The sequence below is a fragment of the Lepisma saccharinum genome, chromosome 13 (assembly GCF_977018435.1).
Source record: "Lepisma saccharinum chromosome 13, izLepSacc3.1, whole genome shotgun sequence".
NCBI lineage: Eukaryota > Metazoa > Arthropoda > Insecta > Zygentoma > Lepismatidae > Lepisma > Lepisma saccharinum.
The window spans coordinates 4952837-4974393 of NC_139241.1; the positions used below are offsets into that span (position 1 = coordinate 4952837).

General features: G+C 37.6%; 1 protein-coding gene across 2 annotated transcripts in view; it reads right to left on the minus strand.

The window, feature by feature from the left end:
- Window positions 1-21557, minus strand: part of Pld (Phospholipase D) — a 170842-nt gene that overhangs the window by 125468 nt on the left and 23817 nt on the right. Inside the window, exons 5-10 of one of the 2 annotated variants that reach the window (XM_083133813.1) lie at window positions 19112-19222; window positions 16411-16531; window positions 9900-10051; window positions 7687-7884; window positions 6107-6186; window positions 887-1122 (exon numbers count right to left, since the gene is read on the minus strand). In XM_083133813.1, coding sequence (XP_082989939.1) covers window positions 887-1122; window positions 6107-6186; window positions 7687-7884; window positions 9900-10051; window positions 16411-16531; window positions 19112-19222 — 898 coding nt within the window. Of the gene's footprint in view, window positions 1-886; window positions 1126-6106; window positions 6187-7686; window positions 7885-9899; window positions 10052-16410; window positions 16532-19111; window positions 19223-21557 lie in introns of both variants that reach the window. The other variant, XM_083133812.1, reaches the window with a different exon arrangement.

Sequence of the window (21557 nt, forward strand, 5' to 3'; positions counted from 1 at the left end):
TGTAGGTAGAAGCATTGGTTCTTTGGAAATGTCACTCAATGTACGATCCATGTTCTTCACTGCACTGCAGCCATTTTTGTTTCCATGACACGAATGTGCGTTCGTAAAACTCTTTAGGCTGGTCTTTACACCACTTTTTCACACAAGCAATGAGCTTGTTGTCATCTCCAAACTGTTTCCCATGCAGATGAGCCTTCAGTTGTCCAAACAGACAGAAATCTGATGGTGCTAGGTCAGGACTGTATGGGGGTTGTGGCACCACTATCCATCCCAGTTGACCAATCTTCTGAACTGTCACGAGTGCAACATGCGGTCGTGAGTTATTGTGATGCAACTTGATGTCTGTTGCACCTAACTCTGGCCTCTTTGTTCGAACAATAACAGTCTTTGTTAATTGTCGTTCCACGTTCAAGAAAGTTTATGCAAATCACCCCCCCCTTGTCGTCATCAATTTGTCATGTGACCTGGCAAGTATTTTGCCGTGGAGATCCGGAATGACTCCATTCCATAGACTGCCTTTTGCTCTCCGGATCGTAATGAAACAGCCAAGTTTCATCACATGTGATGATGCCATGAAAGCATTGTGGGCAATCCTTGGAGAAACTTTGCAGAAGATCATCACACGTGGTGCAAAGACAACCTAAAGTTTTACGAACGTGCATTCGTGTCATGGAAACAAAGATGGCTGCAGTGCAGTGAAGCACATTGATCATACATTGAGTGACATTTCCGAAGGACCAAAGGACCATTGCTTCTACCTACAAAATTTCATTTCCCTAGTCCTTACCATTCCCGAGCTGCAGTGGATTGTGCATTACCTTTTGACCAACCTTTGTATTATGCTAAATTTATTACATTTAAACAAGATATACGAAATTGGACTCACAGCTTTCCTCTCAAGAATCTTGTCCAGCCGCCACCGGTTTCCCTCCATGCATGGCCTCTTCATGAATATCTCCGGACTGAGCCACCAGTCGGCAATGAAGATCTCCTCCCTTGCACTCTCGAGGGCGTCCGCCACGGCCTCCATGTACGAGGCTCCGTCCACAAACCAGTGGGCCTGGATATTCGTCCGCACGGGCGCAAACGAGTCATGGCGGTTTTTCTGCGTGAATTCTCGACCTGCTGGATGTGGAGATTAATGTAAGGCCATGCACTCTTACGGGTGAAATAATCTTTGGTTCAATAGTACCAGGAAGTCAAAAACGAGCTGTCTGGAGATCGTACGAAGCAATGGATTGCGGTGAAACTTGCTGCAGAGGCTATGTAGAACACAGGGAAACAAATGAATTTTCATCACCAGATAGAAATGTGGCATTGAAATGATAACAACACAATCCTTGCCAGAAATCACATGGAATCAGGTCTGGGGGAACAGGGTGGCCAAGCACCTGGAAAACCTGTGATGACACAATTAAAGTAGGCATGAAGCAGGTTATTCATGTGTCTACCAACTGATGGGTGCGATTGTAAAGAATGAGGAACAAGGAAGTGTAAGTGTCAACATGAGCTGGAATGGAGAGTGGCGCAAAGGCAAGATGTGGAAGGGTGTTGACATAGAGACTTGAATGGTCGAAGTTTTGGACAAGTGAGGGAGTTCAATTAGAGACAGGAATGAGGGAGCATCGAGCAGAGAAGAAGGTCCTCACGAAACCCAGGTAAATCTTAAGGCAACCTAGCACCTAAACCTGCGTCTGTCTGTGGTTTTTATTAGATTTTCATTACTATGGGAATAAATGGGTGTTTTATAATTTGTTTGCATAAATCTGTGTTTATTCAGTCCATTTGCAAAGATGAAAATTTCCCCATTGAGTTTGTAAATTACCTCTCTCAGTCCTTTGTAAATTTTAGGAAGGCGACATGGTGATGATGCACGTTTTTTCTTTTTTTTTTTTTTGGGGGGGGGTCTTTTGTCATTCCGTGAAATATGATATCAGAAATGCAGAAACCTGAAGATTTTTTTTGGAGCATTACTAACTTATTAGGTACAATAAACAAACAAAAATGATCCATATTATTTTGTTTATAATTTAATTTAGTAAATTAATGCTGATAGGTACAGGTACTGCCAGAACACTGAACAATTTCTATTGGTGGTAATTTCATTCCCATACATTTTTCTTCTGTCGTTAGTTTGGCAACGCAACATCCATCCATGCCAACAAATGCCAGGGAAGGGGGGGGGGGGGGGTTCAAATTTTCGACAGCACTGGAACAGCCATTACATTCTGATTACATCTGATTTAATTCTGGACCCCTTTTGTTTTGAGGAGATGACAGCACAAGGTCCTGTCATGCATTCCATTACGAGTACACATTGCTTCGAAACAAGTGATGTAATCAGAATGCAATGGCTGTGTCAGCACCACATTTCCACCTGCTGGCGGAAATTTGAACTTTTTATTCCCTCCGGCATTTGCTTCCATGGTTTGCGTAGCCTCTATACCATGTTTCACTGCAATCCGTTGCTTCAAATGGGCTTCAGAAGGCTCCAAGTAGGATAACATTAATTCTTACCACCCAGTACACATAAATGAGCATGCAACAGGAAAGGGGAAATGATGGAGCTGCACCTGAGGAACCTAATCATACTTTAAGCCATGGGCATTAATCAGTAAATGACATCTTTGAATGGTAAGAAAGAAAAAGGATTATGTTAGAATCCTGGGTGTGACATGCAATTTTCAGTGGTCTTTTCCATGAATTCAGCATTCATCCTCAATGAACAGAACACATGCTTTGAAGTAGGTTCTCAATTTTCCTCATTATGCTGGGTCAACACCAACATTTTTGTGCTCCCAATGGGGATTGAACCAATGACCTCTTGTAAAGGTGACAGTACTAACATGGTTACATGGGATCTCACTCATCCTCACTATCACAATCTATGATTGTAAAAAAAAGTTGAGCTAATACAATTTGAACCAATACTCATACAAATGTTTATACCGCCTACAGACACCCACCAATACCGATACGGATGCTTGAAAATTGAAACAATTAAAATAGGAATTGTAGCTTTCCTGGCAACATGATTCGAGCAAGTGTTCTCGGGTTACCAGCCAGAATAAGTCGATGTTGGCTTCCAACCTTTCGAGCGCATACATCTTCAGGGAATATAGAAATGGAGGCCAGTGTAGGGTTAAATACATAAATATATTGTGGGGCGGAGTTTCTTATTGGCTTGTTCTGAATCCTGGTGATCTTATTGGCAGGAGCTTTGTTTTTATGAAGGAGTGGGTTCCAGGCGTGACAGCTGGAGTACCACGTCCCTGTTGAGATTGGTGCTTTCCCGTGATATGGCTACGGCTTCTTTTACTCGTTGGTCCCAGTAACCGGAACATTTGGCTATTATTTTGATGTCCGCAAATAAAACCCTGTGTCCCTCTGTGATGCTGTGTTCTGCAGGTCCTGACTTTTCTGGTTGGAATAATATGATGTTGCGCCGATGTTCATTATGTCGTTGTTTAATGGTGCATCCTGTTTGGCCTATATATGGTGTCCCACACTCGCATGGTATACGGTATATTCCTGGAACCCGGAGCTCCAGGTTATCCTTGACCGAGTGGAAAAGAGCCTTGGTTTTGAGTGGTGATCTGTGGATGGTCTTTACTCTGTGTCTTGCAAGAATTCTACTTAATTTCCCAGAGGCGTGGCCAATAAAAGATAAAAATATTGTAGTGGGATGTTCTCCTGTGTTGCTACTAGCAGGGAGGTTGTGCAGTGAAGGGACCACATCTCCACGTTCGGCTGATCCGGGTGGCGACGAATCGGCCCTTGTAAGGGCCACACTGTTGTCCAGGGTTGGTCTCTGCTGAGATGTCACTGGCTTGGTGATTGCCCTGTTGATGTCATATATTTAACACCACACTGGTCCCCATTTCTATATTCCCTGATGATGAGAGCAGAAGCCAACATCGACTTAACCTGGCTGGTAACTCGAGAACACTTGTTCGAACAATTACAATCATTGAAAATACTGATTAATATTCTTGGGGAGTAATCAACCCCAATTATAAACATCAATTTACCAAGTTTTGCTTTAAAACACTCAAAAGTTATATCAGAATTGATAAAAAAAATACCAGGCATGTAATTACATACTACAGTTTTTGCACATATTGGTACAAATAAATGAAAAGTATGAAGTTTGCATAATTTCCAGAATAATGAAGTTCCATGAAAATATTTGGTAGCATTTTTGGAGACCTCATGGAAGAACAAAATGCCAGAAAAGCATCGGTGCTATTCGTAAATAAATTTCAACCGATACCACTGGTACATCAGTATGGGCTCAGCCCTAAAGGTGACACATTTAACCACTACACTATCAGAGAGGATAACAACTGTTGTCATGAGGCTCTTGGAATTACTGGGATAGTGCTTCACTGAAAATTGCCTTAACACTTCCTACGTAGGTGCAACTTATTTTGGTCAGGTAAACACTTCTAGGGGTAATGTAACCAACACTTACATAATGAACCACCGATCCATCAAGCAAATTAACATCTTACGAGACACTGACAAGAAACACTACTGGATAAAATAAATGAAGACACAACGGAAGGCCATGCTAGACCTTTGGCTCGAGCCAGTACAGTCATTTTTAAAAATTCCCCTCGTTTTCAAAAACTACTATGATATTACATCTGTTTAGAATTTCTTCTAGAGAATTCAAGTGAATCTTTAAGTTACTTTGCTATCTCTGCTGTCTAGATATCTGTGACAAAATATGATAGAGTGAGATGTGCAAGTATTGCTCGGTGGATTGACCATGACAATTTTCATAATTTTTTTTTTTTTTTTTTTTTGCATCCTGTGTTTTTAACACTTTTCGGTCTGACGGTTTTCATGCATCTTTTACCTGTGGACGGACGTTTTAAGGCATTTTTTAAAAAATCCAGAAAAATACACTATTAATGGTATCACAATGTATTATATATCAAATGAAAGCTTAGACGCTGTTCTAATAGATAATTCAATTAGATGTTACAGTACGAATACCACTATTTTTCTTGGTGATAAGCAATGGACAACACAGCTGCAACATGGCGTCACTCAGCATATAAACACGCACTGTGCACGTTATAAAAAAAAAAACAATGAAATAATGGTAAGCCTTTACCCAACCAGCATAAAATGCTCTTTGGTGGCGAAAAATAGATCTATCTCCAAACGTGTGCAACGATAATCGCATAAGGTTCTGGCAAATAAATTTAAACACAACAGAAATACGGCGATCGTATCCTAGCCGATTGGCGACTGGAACAGATGCTTTACTCTGCTTGCATCACATCTGATTCCCGACCGGAAAGTGTTAAGCAATGGATTTTTACGAATGTTTGTTCAGAGAATGTGAGCAGCTTGTTAGCCGCTTTCTTTCAATTCTTGAAGCTCACACTGTGCAGAACAAAGAGCATGAACATGCTGATGGATAATTAGCTTGGTAATATGTATGCATCCCACTGTACAAATATCTAGCCAACAGGCAAACAAAATGAAGTTTCACTTTAATTCTCTACAAGAGACTTTGGAGTATAATAGCAGCTTTTTGAACGGGAGGGGGATTTCTGAAGACTAATTTGCTAGTGGAAGCCAAATGATCAGGACAACCTTACAAGAAACTTTGACATATTCAAAAGATATAAAAAAAAAAACATGTCGATAAAAGTCCACTTCATTTGATTATAGTGCGATAATCTCCCAATCATGTCTTGGGCTTACAAAGTCCCATTAATTCATTGTTTCACATGTGAGGAAGCAAGAGCAGGGTGACCACTTTATGGAGATACGTAATTCCCCGACACATCCAGATTTTCCAGTTATTTATGCCCTGGCGAAAAATTGTCAGGGTGCCCCAACCTAGTAGCAGCAAATAAAGAAAGAGCCACGACATGATTGGAATGCTAGCATATCTGCTTGGTAAGTGGAAGGTTCTTGGTTCCGGGCCTCATCAAGACACCTCGACTATATTTACGAAAATGCAAGACCAAGTCAAAGTAGTGGAGATACCTGAAAGTTATCCTGTACTGGAAGATGCAGATAGATATAAAAGGCACAGAATATGACAAAAGAGACTTCACGGACTGGCATCGTTCAACATTACCTTCATTCGCTGCTACTTCTTTCAGGCAAGCTATCCACTCCTTGCTTTTCCTCTTTGTCCAACATTTTATAACAATCTGCCTGTAAAAATAAAAGCAAACTTTAGCTCTTAATGTAAATATCAAATACTGTTTTGTTTTTGAGTAATAAATGTTAGAAGTGAATTTCGCTGCCACATTTCATAGAAAAATACTAAAAATGATATACAATGAGAAATAAATCTGAAACATGAAACACATCTTTTGCACATAGCAAAATACTATGAGCAAAATGTAGGACGAAAATTATACTTCTTCAAAAATGAATAAACTTTTTAATAATGCATGGGATTTCATGAACATGAAGATGTGTATTATAATGGGAATTTTCGTTTTATGTAAGTGAAAAGCATGCAAATGAAATTTGAGATTTGATTAATCATAACAATATGCCATTTTAAGTACCAAATTTAGACCCAAAATTCAATCTATTTTTTTGTACTGAAATTTTGATGATTTACCAGTGGAACCTCGATTGTACGTTTTCCAAGGGACTTGGCATGAAGAAATTAAAATGCAGGAAAATGTATAATTCAGGTACTAATATTAAAATTTTGTTGCATTGCCACTGGGAAAATTTAATGTACAATGCATAACAATCTAAAATCCAGGCACATACCAATTTTAATCATGTATAATGAACACTCTCTTTCCAAATATCATGCACGAATAATTTGGACAGTCAACATGAAAACATGCATGTTTTCACTATGTCATGCAGATAAGTATATATCAACAGGCACAAATACAAATTACCAGGTTTGATTTCTTTAGTAATAATTAAAAAAAAAAAAAAAACAACAGTATAAAAGTGAAATAGCCATTCCCATGATTTTTCACTTTGTAATGGAATTCTGTTCTGGCAGAATTCGAGCATGCACCTTCCATCACACGGGATGTGTATCAGCGCTATTTGTTGGATGATAAGCAATAGAAAATAACTTCCCATCACACGGGATGTGTATCAGCGCTATTTGTTGGATGATAAGCAATAGAAAATAACTTCCCGAGAGCTACAAATCCAGAACATAATTTTGATCTCACTTTCATCTACTGCAGAAGTGAAAGCTTTGGGATGCTACATACATTAATAAAGGGAGAAGGGGAAGGTGACGTGGGTTGGTGACTTGTATACACACGACAACATTCTCCTCTATGGTCCACACAGCAACCACATGATTGAATAGGTATGATGGCATTTGCTCTTGATAGGCATAGCAAGAGCTTTACGACCTGCAACTATGAAAGTCATTTCTTCAACCTGAACTGTACTGTACATTGTGTACGAGACAATTATTTGTTGCTCCCCCCCCCCCCAAAGAAAAGGTGTGCATTATACATGTGTAAATATGGTATAAGTAGGGTTGCCTTGTATGCAAGTCTAGGTATAACCTTCTATATTTCATCTTGCAAAAGCCAAAGAAAGAAAAAAAAAGGCAAATGAAAATTTTGAACATGCACACAAATTTAGGCACATTTTATTTAGTGCAGAAAAATACAGAAGAGGGTGTTAATTCCATTAATTTAGAAACATGAATCTTACTTTGACAGGTTCGAAATTTGTACACAGTTGGGCAATCCTACTGCATACAATCCTGAAGACACTTCAAAGCCAGCATCCATCAACATGACACACTTCAGCTGGCCATCCTTCGGCCTCACGTAGCCCACGCAGGTGTCCTTCACAAAGAACCATCTCTTGCGCCAAGTTCCAAATATGTCACTACACAGGCGGTTACACCTGCAAAGTATAAATGATTAGTAACTACAAAATAAAAAAGAATATTCACAGTATAAGATTTATTAATTACTTTGACATTTCTTCAAGTTAATCCTGCTCTAAAGTTGGTTGGATTAAAGTTAATCCTGCTCTAAAGTTGATTGAATTAAAGTTAATCCTGCTCTAAAGTTGGTCAGAGTAAAGTTAATTTTGCTCTAAAGTTGGTCAGATTATAGTTAATCCTGCTCTAAAGTTGGTTGGATTAATGAAAACATGGTTTAAAATATGTATATTAGGAGTTTATAAACAATGAAACAGATTATGAAATGAATGTATTTGTGACGCCAGATAAAGAAAAGAGCAGGAATGAAGAAAAGAGGAAAGGAAAATAAATTTTAAAAAAAATATAAAAAAGATAACACTGAAATGACAAAATATTAACATTAATCAAACTAAGAATAAATGTCTGTTCTCCTGAAACGTTACATCAAAACTTGTGTTTATGTACTCATAAGAATAATTCTACAATGCAAGCAACACAACAAAAAATAAATATTAACAGTTCTAATATTTGTATTCATTAAACGTTTTCAATTTAAAGATTATTACAAATAGCTCTGTAAAGGAAGTTGTAACAACTCATGCATAAATGAGGTAGGAGGGAAAGGTCGCGAGAGAAACGTTCCGGCATTTTGGTGTTTTCTGTAAAAATGCCACATTACACTTGTGCACAGTCTAATTACCCTTGTAATTTTGTAAAATTTGAAGTTTCCAATTACTTTGCACCAGTATTATGTGAAAAACATTCTCACGTAATTTTTTTAATAATTCACAGCAAAACTCCTAGTAAATTGAAGCAAGTCATTGTAGTGGATACTTACAGACTAAGATGAATCAATATTTTGAACTACTTTAATTGTTACAATTTTCAAGCATTGCTATCAGTAGAAATCTGTAAGAATATTATGTACAGAGTGTCTTAAATTAATGCATACACCATTTGAAACTAAAATATCTCAATAATTAAAGCAAACGGATATACAATTCTTGCTGTAAATAATTCAGAAGGCAGTGAAAAACTTAGCAATGCTTTCCTTTGCTGCATGCATTATAAACAAACATGGTGAGATGTACTCATGAGACGTTGGAGAGTAACAAGGGGAACAATTACAAGAATCCAAGGTAAGTTTGAAGTCTATGCAAGTTGTGAAGAAGGGATGGTGCAGAGACATTTTGCGAAAAAAGTTCTGATGTTTCAAACCAATAAGTGTTTCTGGAAGTATTTTAAATGCTGATCATGGAAATGGCATCCATTTTTTCCCATCACATTAAAATTTTTGACAATTTCACAATAAAAATTCTCATATTTGCAATTCCATTCCATTTATTACAAAAAGCAACAAAATAATTTTTACAAGAGAAAATTTGGTTGTTTCCAAACCAATATGTGATTCCGGAAGTATTTTGAATGGTGATCAGGCAAATGACATCAATTTCTTCCCATCATGTCAGGATTTTTCTGCACATCACTAAGGTCACTGAGTGAAGGAAATTTTTATGAGAGATTTCGAAAATAAAACTTACGTGACAAAAGTCCATACAATTTTTATGCCAATTTGTCACATGAAGGTGGAAGATGGATTAAATGTTTACAATTCTGTATCCATTTACAGTTCAAAATTGGAAGATTTGTATTGTAGAAAATCAATATTCTACCACCATCTAAACAGAGCCATCTATTGGGGAAATAATGGAACTACAAATTTTATTGTGAAAATAAGGCAGTCAATATATTGCTGTTTTCTGAAAAAAACTAGACATGATGCGTAAAAATTGATTTCATTTTTGGAATCAGCACACTGAAATTATTCAGGGACAACAGTCATCTGCGAGAAATCAAAACCCATGTCGACCAGTGTTATCAGGTCAGATTAATCATACACAAATTGACACGACAATATTAATAGTAAAAGTAAAAAAAGGAACAAATGCGGTATTTGTAACAAGAACCTAATTAATCACACTAGTTCCCTTACCTTATGCAGAGTCCTGTATCGAGGAGACCAAAGAAATTGCACCCCCTCTTCCCTGGGTGAACGCTCCCTGTCCTCTTCTGAACAAGGCCTTCCTTTCCTTTGATGCCAAGCTCGTTAATAAAAGAGAGATGGCTGACTTCCATGAAGTCCAGCTAAAAAGAAAAAGAACACGATGTAATATTGGAGAGACAAGAGGTGGGTGGTTGGTGGGTGTCATATCCCCATTTGCCCCAGTATTCCTAAGAAAAAAGAGTGTCGAAGGCAGGACAAGATTGCAAAATGAGGGGTAACTATCAAAAAAAGGGTATGTAACCCTCTCCTTTCAAAAATCCTGGGTATGGCAGTCTGAAGGGGAAGGAAAGTGGCACAAGAAGACGCTTAGCAAGCCATGTTAGTTGGATATTAGCCAATGTCTAGTGCTTTTGACATTTGGGTGTCTTCATAAAGGATCAGCCATTACACCCTGAAAAAACCTTGGGGTAGAATGCAAACCAACAATATTTTCTGGGTGACTAGCAATGTAAGGTTATGCAATTATACAGGGTGTCCAGATTGGAATGCCCTAATTTGAATTTTTTATAATTAACATGAGACCATTATGTTTCGCATGGCAGGTGATACATGTCTAACTGAAAATTTGAAATAGTTACACGAAAGGAAGGTGATGATCTTTCTTTGTGTTCCAGGTGGTGAAAGAATTTGAAGTAATAATTTGTCTTTAAATCTCAAGTTAGCAACCAATGCTGTGAGGGTATCTGAAGGACATGGTGTATCCAACCAAAATGACGCTAAGGAACAGCTATGTGAAATGATTGCAGTTGCCATTGGGACAGTCACACCACACATGCTAAAGGCAACCTAGTGGGAAATAGATTGATTGGTTTGTTTTATTTTACTTCGCGTTTTGTGCCTCTTGGCTAATTGGCAAAGATGGGGATGAGGGATGAAATGATGAAATTGATGAATGGACATTTACAAACAACCATGCCCGAGCGGTATTCGAACCCGGGACCTCTAGTGTCACAGCACGATGTGCTAATCACTCGGCCACGGGGTAAGACTAGTGGGAAATAGAGTATCGGATGGACATACTCCTTGCGACTTGTGGGGCACATGTAGAAATGTACTAAATGTACTAATTACTACTTTGCTCACAGAATCTTTATGACTATGTATATTTATTGACGTATAATTCATTTGGCTACATCAAATACATGTGGAGTTACATAAAGTAGCCATTAGAGCATTTCATTTCGCACACCCTGTATATCTTAGTAGCGTAAGCTTGAAAAAATTATTGGGAACAACGAAGAAAGATTATTGTAAGAATGCCACCTTAATAGTAACATTAAATGTATTATTTTGTACCATCCAACAGTGGTTCTGTGAACATTTAAGAACATTGTTAATTTAGTGTTTGAACAAATTTTACAACAAAGGTTAAAAATGATCAATACGAATTATTTTATTATGTACCCCTGCCCCACTAGAATGTGGGTATGTAATATCAACCCTTAAAAATACATAAAAAAGACTGTGCAATATCCGGACTTAATAAGTAAAATATAGAAACTTGATCAAAATATCTGATGTGAAAGGAAAAAATGACAGGAAGGAAACTGTATATAACATTTACATATTTAGTAACAAATTTATATATGAGACTAGCCTAAAGAGAAAGAAAGATCGTTGTATTTTAAAATTGTTTTGAAATGGAACTTTACAACAATTTACCCACGCTAATGAGAAATGGGCTTAGAACGTTTTTAATTTGGCCATCCCCACCAAAAATTAAAACAAATAGCTTTTTTATGGTCCCCCTCTCCCCAAAAATTAGAAATAGTAGTGAAGCAAAAATTAGTACAGAATTCTGGGAGAGACAGTGGAGTAGTTTGACAGCAAACTGGATTTCTAATAAAATCATGTATCTGTCATAGGTTCAATCTCCACTATACGCAAAAATAAATTAGTTCATCTGAAGACGAGAGTTGTGTTAGAATGAGTATACAGGGTGTAAATAATTAAAAAAAAAAAAATCCCAACATTTTCCAACTTTTTCAGACCAAGAACAAAAATTTTTCCAGAGCAAGTCTTTAGGGCAATTCATGTATTTACACATACAGTATGTATAAGAAATACAGAAGGTTGTTTCACGTCGATGGTATTGATTTCGACCACCAGGGAGCAGCACGTAGGCACAGCACAGAGCAGCCAGAGCCGGTAGTACGAAAGTACTGTGTGTTGACTTGAAAAGAAGACGGTTTGTGTGTGAGTGAGTGTTTATATGGCACCGTAAATTCCAGTCTTTTGGGAGGGGTACATCTGTACCCTTTCCAATGTTGGTTATAGTGATAGCCAGATAATTAAACAGTGCCAGACGGAAACCTTCCATGTGTCAAAGAAGGGCATCAATTCAGTGTTGAATCGCCATAAAGCTTGCACCGTACATGTTGCTGGAACCAGTCAAAGTGGGACTCTGACATATCGGAAGCCCAAGCGTTCCCCCAATGTTGTGCAGAAAGTGAGATCCTTGGTGCGACGTGAAAACCCTGCAAGGCAAAGAGCGATTGCACAGGCAGTACAATGTTCCCCTGCAACTGTAAATCACATCATAGCCCAAGATTTACATCTTGTGCGGAAGCACAAGGCTCAAGTTCATAAGCGGTGTGCCTCACATGTCCAGGAGAGGAAGACCAACAGTCGGAAGCTCTACGAACGCCATCTGGCTGGGGACCGCTGGAAGTATGTGATGTCCCTGGATGAAGCATGGGTGTATCTGTCGGGATGTGATACAAAAAGGGCCATCTACTATCATCCACGTTATGCAAGAGGTCGATCTGAGTGGGTACGTGAATGTGCTGAAAGTTGTCCACGTGGGTTCATGGTTGTTTGTGGTTACTGCTATAACGGCAAACTTCCACTGCGCAGAGTGGACAAAAAGGCTAAATTAATGCAGCCTATTACCAGACGAATATTTTGGAGCCACTTTACAGACATGATATTCCTTCTCTCTATGGCAGTGACACATCTTGCGTTGTCATCCACCAGGACAAGGCATCCAGACATACTGCAAAGTCCACACAGGCATACATGGATTGGATGGCACGTGAAACAGGTATTCATGCAATCCCCTTGACAGACATCCCTGTGAAATCCCTTGAAGCCTCTCCCATGGATTTTTGTGGGTTTCCATTGTTGAAAGGAGCCTTGGGAAGCAGACGGCCCTGCACAATTAAGAGTCTTTGGAAAGCTTGTCAGGAGGAATGGGATTGTTTAGACCAATGTGTTCTTCAAAGCAGTCTCCTCCAATGGAAACTTCGCTGCAGGGCCTTTGCTGCAAGACAGGGGAGGGGTATCATGTGAAGCACCACTGCTGGTGGTGTCACGGTTTTTCTTAGGGTGAGGTGGATTCTAACTTTGTTACCATGGACGTGAAACTACCTTCTGTACACTACATTTTAGCTAAACACCATACTTAGAGACCCACTAAAGGAAGTTTTTAAAAGTATTAATAAGTAGGAAAACTGAACAGAAATTAGCTGTTGAGATAGGGGCGTCAGGGATGAGTTTTTATATAAACACTTGCCATGTCTTCACTAATGATAAACGAAGATTTATTTTTACAAAAAAAAAATATAACAACCATAGCACAAATAATATATAATTGTAGGAAAATTTAGTAATACATGTATTAATCCAAATATGTACCAAACACAACGTGGGGTAATTGCAAATAGTCACATACTGCAGTAGATTTCTACTTGCAAACATGACCCTTCTTCCTATAATATTTAATGTACAATTTCTACTGTAACCATCTGTAATATTCAGTATATCAAATTGTTGTATAATTTGTACACAACTAATTTAAAACTTCTTGCTTGTTCTTTTCTTGTTTGTTTAAGGATCTATTTTTAGTGCACTTCCGCAAAAATATTGATTTTTCCAGAAATGAATTTCCCTGACTTCTCCAGAAAGAGTAAATTTCCTGACTTTTCCAGGATTTTCTGACTTGTAGACACCCTGGTATAGGTAGAAACACCAGATAATGGATAATGTCCGATGATGCATCATTAGGTTTTGTTCTTTCGAGGGCCTCCTGATCGCATAGTGGTCACATGGTCGCCTTTGTTACCCAGCAATGGGCCTAGAGTAAAGGTGGCCCGAGCATGGTGCTGCTCACATCATCTCCAAACTGGCCAAGATCGAGAATATGTGGGACCCTAACCTCCAGAACCCCTAAATGTGCCTTCATGGCACGGTGAACTTTACTTAGTACCAAAAATGTTGATGTGATTTTTATACTTGAAATCTTTCTTCCCAACTTTGTCATTTTGTACAGTGTGATGTACAAGTATTACAAAGCAAATTGTCCATCGCCACACTTATTTGGTTTATTTTATGTAAAGAGAGCTTCAAATATTGACACAAATTGCCAAACAAGCTGCTCACAACCTTTTGTATGTATGCATTACTTGCATTGTAGAATTATCTCTTGTAGTCTACGGTTGTTACACAAGCATAAAAATGCAGTTCTTTATTTTTTCAGAACACATGTTTCCTTCATCAGTCATGTATTTTTATATTGATTAAAGATACAGTTATAGCAATGGTTAGGGAGACAAATTTATGGTAAATAAAAACTGAGGAGAGCGGTAAATAAAATGTTAGATCAGTGATATATACCAGCGGTGGAAAAAAAAAAAAAAAATTGGCACACACTTTTTCATTATGAGAAGAAACAACATACAAAAGAGCTATAAATTGATAAACTACTTAATTTTTATATACTGTACACATACACAAGTACTTAGCTGTCCAACCAAAAAGAAAACATCAACACAAAATCACTTCATTTCTAAATTGCATATCTCAAGTGATTTATTCATTGTATGTATTTAAAGGATATCCTTGCTGTCCAACAAATAAAATATTCACTACTGCACATACACAAACACATGTTGAAAATCACATGATGATAAACAAAATTCATTCATGACTGAACACAAGTGACACCACTGTTTCCCTTGATGTGCGGGAAAAGACTAATCTTATCGCTGCTACAGCTAGCAAGTTCAATGAAACTGGAATTTGAGTAGACATTCGGGGGAAGAAAGGAATGCAGCTTGACAGGGAGTGAAGTTTTTGAACTGAGATTATATGCATGGGAAATCCCAATTTGCATCGTCTTCCTGATGTGATCGAAGATAAAACATTCTTCAGCCGCAAGTGGTAGGAAACTTTAGGCAAACGTTTCGTTACAAATCGACAGTTTGTGCGCACAACCTCGATTGTCGGTTTTTGCGTGTTTTCTACTTAATTTGATGATATGTCATGGTTATTTCGCGAAAAAGCGTTCATTTCGTGGAAAAGCACACATTTCGCAATACTTCGCGAATAAAACTCATACATATTTCATCATTGGAGGTGTAGTTATGTGCAGAATGTTCAAAATTGCATCTTTTTTTCACATTTCGCGATTTCGCGCATCGCGAAAATTCAATGTCCCTAGCAATGGTTAAAGATTTTTTTTTAACAAAAACGAATCAGTTACACAATGGATTCTGTCAATGTTACATTGTTGTAATATAGCAACTTAACTGTGAAGCAAGCAGTTTAATTATAAATACCAAATATCATCAGGCAATTCAAAATCATCATCCCTTTCACAGAGGTTCTTGATGTTTTCAGTTACATTACATTTTAAAAATGGGGCCTACTCCACTTGTGAAAGAGAAAACTCCACAGTGGGTCTATGTTACCATTTTCTTTATTTAATTTATTCCAGTGTTCTTTTGCAATGAGCAAAGCTTCCCAGACATTCAAATCTGTTTCCCGTCACTCTTTTTATAACCCTTCTCTTTTTAATCATATGCTTCTCCTCGATGACGTGAGCTAACAAACCTGTTTGTGCATTTAAACTTATAATGTCCAAACCGTGTTCGTGCCATCTTATTGCCGTTTTCCTTGATGATTATCCTACATAATCCTTTGAACACAAACAAGTTATATTATATATTCCTGTGGTTTCCACATCTGGTACAGATTTTCTCAATTTGTATTTATTAAATGTACATTCCAAACTCATTGGTGATCTAAAAACAATTTTGAAATTAAATCTTCTAAAAAAAATTTGCAATTTTATGTGAGAATCCCTTGTGGATGTGTTCTCCTGAAATGTCACTACAAAAAAACTGTGTTTTTATGCCTGTAACAACTGTAGTTTACAAGATAAATAATTAATGAATATAGTTATGGACACTTTGCTGGGCAATATTTGTGCATCCCACTGTATATAATCAGTCTCCGTGAGATGTGATTTTTATCATCCTGTATGAGCCATACTTCTCGACTGCTGTATAGTGGGATGTGCAAGTATTGCACAGCAAATTTCCAAATACTGATAATTTATGAAAGACCTAATAGATTCATTAACCTTTTGCTTAATAAATTTTACAAGAACTAGTGCATAATAGTCACAAAACGTGACAGAATGATAGAAAAAATTTACTGTTTCGTAGTGGTTCCTGTAGAGCTTTATTTTCAGGAGATTCCTCAGGTATTCCTCCAGCTGCTGTATCCTGTGTTCAATCTGCTCAAATGGAACAAGAGCATCTGGTTTCCTTGGAAACCTGGAAGAGAATGAGCAATCAAGACAAAGTTCCTCATGTGCATGCTTCTTTGATTTAAAATTGGTGCACGCATCCCCACAAATGACCATTTTGCACCCTTCAATGCCATTGTTATAACCACGGAACGGATTTATACGTAGTAAAAATGTTTTAAATATGTAAATACATATTTTGTTAGTTTCCCGAAAATATGGAGTTAAATATGGACTTAAAATTGTAAAAATTTACATTTTTAATAACATAAGACACTACATGAGCTACATAAAATACAGTACGCTTACATTGACATTAATTGTAAAACAACAGAAAATGTGTTTTCATTTTCTGTTTCAAAACAATGAATAACAAAATTTAGTTGTAAGTGTTCGAACGTGAATTTCCTTCTGTTGTCACTTAACCCCTAAGGCCGGTTTGACGTACAGCATACTGACCTACACGTTTCTACCATGGGCGGTTTGACGTACACCATATGTTCGCATCATGGCTCTAAATGAATGCCTGTTCCATGCCATCTATTGGCACGGAAAGAAACAAATTTTCTTCTGCTTGCTAAGTATTTTACTGCCACCTAGTGTCATTTTGTGAAAATATTTCGAAAGTTACTTTTCTTTGTCCTTTGTTTGCGGTAGTTTTTTCGTAAAAAATTATGGCAGGGAGCAGCGGATTGAAGGGTCTTGTGAGCAACAAAATTCGTGAAATTATTGAAGAAAGTGATGATGATTCATCCTGTAGATTATTGTCAGGTAGTGAGGAAAGTGATTTAGACTACGCTGAAGTGGAATCTCAACAATCAAATGAAAACAATGCTGTGCGAATCTACCGTGTTTCAGAGTTTAAAATTACCGCCCAGGTGCTAGACTTCTGGGTATTAGAATTCTGGCCTTGGGGGTTAAGATGGATTCATATTGACTAAAACTGCATTCAATATCGTAAGAAAAAATTGGAGTATATTCCAAATTTGTCAGTTTTTCGCAAAATTCACCCAACTCTTTTGGTCCCATGGGGACATGTAATTATTGCACGAATATGGAGTACATGTTCAGAAATATGGGAATAATATGCAAAAAAAAAAAAAAAAAAAACTAAATTTAAAGCAAAACCTTATATACGAGGGCTATCAAGAAAGCCACTCACATTTTGGTGGGGTGCCGCTAGGGGTGGGGCGAGCACCGCCATTGTGAGCTGGGACTTACGCCCCTTCAGTGCGCATCCAGCTGTGAACGTGTGAAGTTCATGTCGCTTCTGCTCTGTTCATAATACATTGTTAACATGAGTGCTCCGATTTAAAATCCCGCCTGTTGTGAAGTGAGGTCGGTCATACGATTTTTGTTGGCGAAAGACACTAAACCAATTGACATTCATCGACAACTGTGTGAAGTTTACGGTAAAGATGTGATGAGTGAACTAATGCCTCATGTTTAAAGATGGCCGCACAAACGTTCACGATGAAGACCGAAGTGGGCAATCGAGCATTGTGACAGATGAACTGGTCGCAAAAATCTATGACAAGATTCGTGAAAATCGCGGTTTTACGATAACAGAGCTCTCGTTTGAGTTTCCGCAAATTTCACAGAGCTTATTGCATGAAGTTGTGACCCAAAGGTTAGGCTACCATAAGTTTGTTTTGTGCACGACAATGCCTGCCTGCACTCGGCCAACTGGATGCAGGAACTTTTACAGGCCATTCATTGGGAGGTTTTCGACCATCCACCATATAGCCATCTTGCACCAAGTGACTACCACTTGTTTCCCCACATGAAGACCTGGCTAGCAACACAGCGCTTTGATGACGACGCAGACCTTCAGGCTGGTGTGCAGAAATGGTTGAAGTCACAGGCGCCAACTTTTTATGACAATGGACTTTGTAAGCCTGTTCATTGCTATGACAAGTGCCTAAACTTGTACGGCGACTATATCGAAAAGTAGAGTAAGAGTGTCGCTTCAAAATGGATATAATAAAAAAATTCTACTTTCACTTGTCTTCTTTTTATTCCAAAACGTAAATTACTTTCTGTACAAATATGGAAAATAAAAACAGAATTTTTCGAGTCTGCATGCCATGATGAGCAAAGATAATATAAAATATAACAGATTTCAGCTTCATACATAAATATGTATTTACATAAATCTGTTCCTTGGTTATAACAATATCATTAATGAAACTAAAAATAAATGTTTGATGAAGGGTGTGTGTCTTCTCCTCCTTGGTTATAACAATATCATTAATGAAACTAAAAATAAATGTTTGATGAAGGATATGTGTCTTCTCCTAACACTTTACATCCAAAATATTGTTTATATGCTTGTAACAGCCGAAGACTACAATAGAGATATCTGAAATATGAAAGCTTTCAAAGAGACACATGACTTCATCCTGTATATAAAAATGAGCATTGAATGACACAGTTAGAGATTATTAGAAAAACTATCAAGAGATAAAAAAAGCAGAGCTGGGATTTGATAAAGATGATTGGAATCCCTCAAAAGCAAGTTATGCCATCGAGTTTACTTTATGCAGGATTGGCTTCACTACCAGAAATCTGAATACAGAAGTAAACTAAGGGTAAACTTTGCCGTTACCTTGGAAGAGATCCTCTTCCTTTCCCCTCCTCGGAAGCTGCCATGTCATTCTTGAAGCTCATCCGCCGTTCTCTGTGTTCCTTTGTGGGGAATGGAATACTTAAGCTGGTCCTGTAAAGAAAATATATAATTGTGGATTCACTGCATGCACATGTGTTGAAAGACCTCAGAAAATACCTATTGTATGTTTTCTCACTAAAAAGGCAATATGGCAAGAACAACAATGTTAAAAAGTTACATGAAACTACCTGGAATGGACATATATAAAAAGAAAAACTTACACAAAGATCTAAGTTCACAATATTGTGGAGAGGTTAAAGGTAGACCAGTGATAGAGCATTGGGAAGGGAAAGCCACAGACTGGTTGGGACACACAACCTTTCAATAAATTATGACATATTAGTGTGCTCAAATATTTCATATATCTCATTAGAAACAATACTTTTTGAAAAATACATCACATTATTTAATGAAACTACACTAATTTAAACAAACTTGTAATGAAATATTTCTTGAAAATTTCCTGACAGTGAATAATGAATGGGTTTTCTTTGCTCATGATATCAAACATGGGATTTCCAGAGAGGCTTCGAAGCTTTTGCGAACTAATGTCACTCTCATCTTCAGGGATTGAAGTGCAGAGATCTTGACTTCACAACTATTGATATCATCAAAAAGTCATCCAATTACTGGGACTGTATCATCAAAGAAGCAATAACCATCCACGGAGAAAAGGAAAACTTCAAGAGGGACACGGGACTAGAACTGGCTAGTGATAGTTGACTGGGAGTGCAGACTACGTAGAGACGGCACCTGATTGGCCCGCCACCTCCCACACCAAATGCATATAACCTTACCCTGACACATCTCTGCACTTCAATCCCTGAAGATGAGAGTGACATTAGCTCTCGAAAGCTTGTCCGGACATGACCTGGTTGATATCCCACGAAAACCTCTTTAAAGTTGTAATGGCCTGAACATTACATTACAGTTGTATGCCATTTAGTTGGAATGTTGTCTTTGTTCATTTTTTAATTCATCAAATGTTTAGTGTGTGACAGGCAACTAGTATTAGGACAAATAGACTAACCTGCAGATGTCAACCTGGCAACATAATTTAACAAACCAATAGATTTATCAATGAGTATGATTCATCACACCAAACTCAAACACCTTCTTGGTTAAGTGTTGTATTTCATCTTCTCATGGAAGCACAGAATGCTTTTTTGGTTAGGTTAGGCTTGTTAGCATAAATACAATACGTACATTTAGCCTAACAACGAAAGCATTTAGCCTGAAGTCAGAACACAAAATATGGCACTTGACCAAGAAGGTGTTTGAGCTTGGTGCAATAAGTGAGACTCCAATATGATAGCAACAAGCTAACAATATTACAGGGATATTCAAAGTAATACCAATGTGTGTCCTTAAGTTTGTAAGTTGTTGTTAAGTGTGTTCATGAAGAATAAACCTTTTATTAAGGTAAAATACAGTGTTTCGATTTCCACGACTGGCAAATGTCAGTGTCTTCTGCTCACATGATGAGGAGCGCAGGGTAAATTCCTACACAGATGTGAAGGTACAAAACAAAGTAATGCTCATAAACTTATTAACATTATTTCAAAAGTTGATTCATGATTCCTAACTAAATATACAAGAATGAAAATTTTAAACGGCACAAATTAATCTGTTTCGGAGAGGAGAAATCTACGTGAATAATGCTTTTGGATACCCAAGGAGTGAAAACAAGTTGGAGAAAGCAGTGGGATGCAGAAGTATTGATCAGAAATTTGTCCATAACTACTTTAGTATCCCTTGAATCCTACGTATTTTTAAGCAATGGACTCTTGCGCATAGGTTGTCTACTGTTTGTTTGGCATTTTATTTCGATTCTTGAAGCTCTCATTGGCCAAAACAAAGAGAAAACATATGTTGATGAACAATTTGCTTGGTAATACTTCTGCATCTCACTGTAGAAATATGTACACTCGCGTCACTGTAATTACTTGTTCATGCAGGATCTTTGTCTGAAAAGTGAAGTTACAACAACATTATTTGACCACTTTTAAGTAGCATTTTCCATTACTTCATGTAATTAGTCTTTATTCATTCTCAGTGAATGTAAAAATTTTTCTAATTAATTTATGCAGAACATTAAAACGAGTGCATCAAAACTGTGCTACATAAATTACACAGTATTAGTAAATTTATTGTCTGTACAAATGCATTATACAGGTGCTTCACTTCAGATAAGAAACAATGATTGAGTATGGAAAATGGTGCTACATGGTAAAACTTTCTATTCCCTTTACAAGTGCTTTGATTTACCATTACCAAAGCTCCACCCTCCTTGTAGTACCCAGTCCAACCACCTTCAAACTCTTTCTCTCACTCACCGATCATCAGGAACTGTAAAATTCACTCCAGAGTACACTACAGGACAACC